General features: G+C 51.1%; 4 protein-coding genes across 4 annotated transcripts in view; 3 read left to right on the top strand and 1 right to left on the bottom strand.

Annotated features, from left to right (window-relative positions):
- The window catches only part of ASPSYDRAFT_1173938 (uncharacterized protein), a gene marked incomplete at its 3' end in the record, with an annotated part of 1,257 nt that extends 1,094 nt beyond the window's left edge, over positions 1–163 (top strand). Inside the window, exon 3 of the mRNA XM_040840285.1 lies at positions 1–163. This exon is cut by the window's left edge and continues 54 nt beyond it. Within this exon, the coding sequence (XP_040695695.1) occupies positions 1–163 (163 nt within the window).
- A 141-nt stretch (positions 164–304) lies between these two features.
- ASPSYDRAFT_52867 (uncharacterized protein) lies at positions 305–759 on the bottom strand. The gene is given in 2 exon segments (XM_040848574.1): positions 305–334; positions 353–759. 1 exon segment carries the CDS (start codon positions 617–619, stop codon positions 410–412), a length of 210 nt encoding a protein of 69 aa, XP_040695694.1. The 5' UTR covers positions 620–759; the 3' UTR covers positions 305–334; positions 353–409.
- A 642-nt stretch (positions 760–1,401) lies between these two features.
- Positions 1,402–2,444, top strand: ASPSYDRAFT_52862 (uncharacterized protein). The gene is made up of 2 exons (XM_040848573.1): positions 1,402–2,269; positions 2,293–2,444. Exons 1-2 carry the CDS (start codon positions 1,824–1,826, stop codon positions 2,414–2,416), a joined length of 570 nt encoding a protein of 189 aa, XP_040695693.1. The 5' UTR covers positions 1,402–1,823; the 3' UTR covers positions 2,417–2,444.
- A 370-nt stretch (positions 2,445–2,814) lies between these two features.
- ASPSYDRAFT_52861 (uncharacterized protein) lies at positions 2,815–3,253 on the top strand (the record flags this gene model as incomplete). Its single annotated transcript, XM_040848572.1, has 2 exons — positions 2,815–3,158; positions 3,223–3,253. Coding segments are annotated over exons 1-2 (176 nt in total), but the record flags the coding sequence as incomplete, so codon positions are not given.
- Positions 3,254–3,838: the final 585 nt, after the last annotated feature.

Raw genomic sequence — 3,838 nt, 5'->3', positions numbered from 1 at the left:
CCGCGTGCGTCTAGATGATCGTGGATGCAGCGCCCTCCACTGCGCAGCAGAGAACGGAGACGCGCAAATCGTGGACCTCCTCCTCGCTGACGGCCGTATCGATGTGAATGCCCGGGACCGTACTGGGTCAACTGCCCTCCACCTCGCAGCGAAAGCCGGGCACGTAGGAGCGGTGAACCATCTGCTGATGTCACGCACGATCGATATCAATGTGCAGAATAGGAGAGGCTGCACGGCGTTATGGAATGCGACTCGCCAGGGCCACCACCAAGTAGCCAGCCGTCTGTTGATTGAGGACGACGTGCAAGTGAATTCCACCGGGACCGGCGAGTCCACGGATCGGTCAACTTCCCTGCATCATGCGGTCGACGAGGGGAATCTAGCGCTGGTCCACCAGCTCCTGAACAAGTCAACCGCGGACCCCAACGTGTCGGATGAAGATGGACGGACGCCTCTTTGGTGGGCCGCGTCCGACGGCGACCAGCTTCTCGTCCGGTCTCTTCTGGACGATCCGCGAACCGAACGACACAGAAGAGACAACNNNGGACGGGCGCCGGTGGATGCTGCCAAGTCTGGCAATGAGGACGAAATTGTGTGCCTCCTGACGAACTGCGATCATCATTGCCCTGCGGATATATGTGCTATGGTGGTGTTGATTGTGATTCTTATTCCTAGCTTATTACTGCTATCCCTGGCATCGGTGGTTGGACGGGCGCTTGCTCGCGTCTGCATTTTATGATAGACCGATGACCTTCTTCATGTACAGTTGAACACATTTGGCGACGCTTCTTCCTGCGGCCACTCCAATCGCCCGTTGATACTGGTCCCATACTCCTGTATCACGGAGATAACGTTCATCAGCTCAACAGCTGTGGACTATCAAACAATCCATACACCGGCAGCCGGCTTGCGCGCTGAAATCGACGCACATAGCTATGAATGATTATTTTGGAGGATTTGATAGGAGGAATCGGTTTAGAGCACCATGGGAGTACAGGCTAGGGAAGTCCAGGGATGGTCATTGCGGATCAATATCTTGCTGTTATCTATGTGTGAAGAAGCTCGGACACGCCAGCTTCTCTTGAGGTGACTGAGCTGCGTAATATCATCTGCTGGTTTACCGGCTGGCTGCGGCCTCTTTATGTTGCGGTGGTCCGTACACCCACTATATTCTCCACGGCTAGTGCAAGTGCTCCGGGGTTAGTGAACCGTCGTTTTGCGCAGATCCTAAGCACAACGCTGTGCCCGCGATGTGACAATTGCCCATCCTGCTGTACATAGATTGCGTTATTTCTGCTCATTATTTAGTCGTTTGTACGGTCTTGTATTGGTTCCGTCTCTAGATTGCCTGTCAGCTGCATCAGCTATGCTCTTCTTATGATGTCTTTTTCAAGTCTTCCACCCGAACTTGTGCTCCATATAGCCTCTACGCTTCATAGCGCACGGGATGTCTATGACCTGATGAGCGTGAACAGAGGCCTTTACCAATCGGTGAAAAAATATCTATACCAGCACAATGTGGACCACGAAAGCAGCACCGGGATTTCCGAGCAGTGGGATTAGTGAGTCTATCCGCCACATATTGTTTTCTCAGCTTACCACGGCTGAACGTGCACGTCCGAAACGATGCTGGGCAGACAATACTCCACATCGCAGCGCAGCAACATGACAAACTCTACATTATGAAGATGCTTCTGCGGGATAGTCGTATTGACGTTAATGAGACTGACTCCAAGGGACGGACGCCGTTATCTTATGCAGCATCGAACAATCACTGTCGTCCGCTTGGCATCCTGCTACGGCACAACGTTGTTGACATCAATATGAGCGACTTCGGAGGCCACACGCCTTTTTGGTTTGCGGTCAGTGAAGGGAACAAAGCGGCTGTGAAGAAGCTTCTTGACGACACGCGGCTAGATCCGAATATAAGTCCTACCGAGATCTCGCCGCTGGCGGTCGCAGCGGGCAGAGGCTCGATGGAGTTACTCGAAACGCTCCTGAGTGACCAGCGCGTGGCTATCAACAGCCGCGGGATCCTGCATCCATTAATCAGCGCATTATTTCACAAAAATGAGGGAAGCATTCTTCGACTGCTACGTGTACCCAACCTCAACGTCAACTGCAGCTTTGGTCATATGAGTGCACTGATGTGGGGTAGTGAATTAAGACAAACGGCAGTTGTGGTTGAGATCCTGGAACATGATCAGATCGATGTGAATCACCGAGATGATGCTGGTCCCACGGCATTAATGCTCGCTATAACGACGAGGTATCCATGGCCTTACTGAAAAGAAAAGATATTAACCTCACCTTTGAATATGTTAAGGAAGAGAGCGCACTGGACTACGCCCTGAAATCAGGTAACTCAAAGATGTTGAGAGAGATCAGAAAACGGTTAGCCGGCTCTAATTCATGATGTGCGCATCCAGTGCGTTCGCACGAGAACGCAACCGAAAAGTAAGGTAAGGACCAGACATACTGCTTTGCAACTTGGAGCATATCAAATGCGCCGGTGGTCAATCTGCACCTGGGACTGTCAAGGGACGAAGTGCTTGACTGACGAGACATGTTTTTGCTCAGAATCTATGCTCTTCGGAGTCTAGTCAGCTTTCTGATGTTAAAGTTGAAATTTCTGTTTTGATAGTCGTCACCCGCGGCTGCACATCAACCTGGGGCCAAATCATGTCCGAAGTGACAGTGGAACAAGCGAAATCTAGGATTTCAAGAACTAGGGCCTCTGGGTGTAGACCGGAGCCTAATTCGTATACCACTTCATGGTCTGATATTGGTCTGAGGCTTCATATTTACATAAGCGAAGCTCCTGAAGTACACNATGCGCATTTTCCGGTGATGTCTATATATGGATGCTATCTCTATTTGTGCCTTAATTAGACGGGAAACAAGGGCTCTTGTGTCAGATTCCTAAGACAATTGGTCAATGGAGCGCAGCGAATCCTTAATCTAAATAGCTTCCCTAGAGTATTACCACAGTAATTTTATGCTCNGTGGCTCATACTGTACCTCAGTCGCTACTTTCATCGGGCCATTTTCCTCCCCACAGGTGTTCCTGTCGGCTGCTGGAAAGAATACAGCCGATTCACAGCCTGATTACCTCTTTATTCCACCGCTCCTGTTCCTCCATACTGGATCCCAAGGCTCTGTAATCGATCGTCAATCCCTACGTTCCAAAGTCCACGACAAGGAGATAAGCTGTTGACGTACTCGATCCTCTCTTTGAGCCTGTCAAATTCTTAGCGTCATTTGGCTGGTGACGTTCTACGTGTACGGGAGACATAGAAACAGCCCGAGCCCGCGTTGCGATGGACTACAGGCCGCTCCGCCGTGATGGGTGCGCTGGATTGCCACATGATGGGAGTCCCTGTCCGCACTCCGTGGATTGTTGCGCGCGAAACTGCACACATCAAGCTGCACCTGGCTTTGGAGTAATCCAAACCCAATCACCTAGAAAGCTCGCCATAACAATGTGACGAGCCTTCTTCTATGTGATTCCCACGTCCGTACACTGGGTCGCTAGCGTGCACAGGTTCGTATGATATCTACGTCTGCCTCCATTGACGGACGCATTCACTAATTGTCGTTCCAAACATGTGCCATTCATGATTGAATTTTGAAGCCGGACCCGTGGTTCCTGTCTGCTGGTAGACTTTCCCATGCTCAAATCCTTGGCAATGACGGGAAGCTCAGCTGCAATATGTGATCCACTTGCTCATTACAATCGTGGTTGATCTTTTCCAAGAGCCTCCTGGCTACCTCAAGCAAGAGCCGTAGGTGATGGTGTCCTTCAGGCGTCTGGTTGCGCGCCATATGCGCAGCGAGG

The sequence above is a fragment of the Aspergillus sydowii genome (assembly GCF_001890705.1).
Source record: "Aspergillus sydowii CBS 593.65 unplaced genomic scaffold ASPSYscaffold_34, whole genome shotgun sequence".
Taxonomy (NCBI): domain Eukaryota; kingdom Fungi; phylum Ascomycota; class Eurotiomycetes; order Eurotiales; family Aspergillaceae; genus Aspergillus; species Aspergillus sydowii.
Note: the sequence above shows the minus strand (reverse complement) of the source record. Positions and strands in the feature narration are given on the sequence as shown.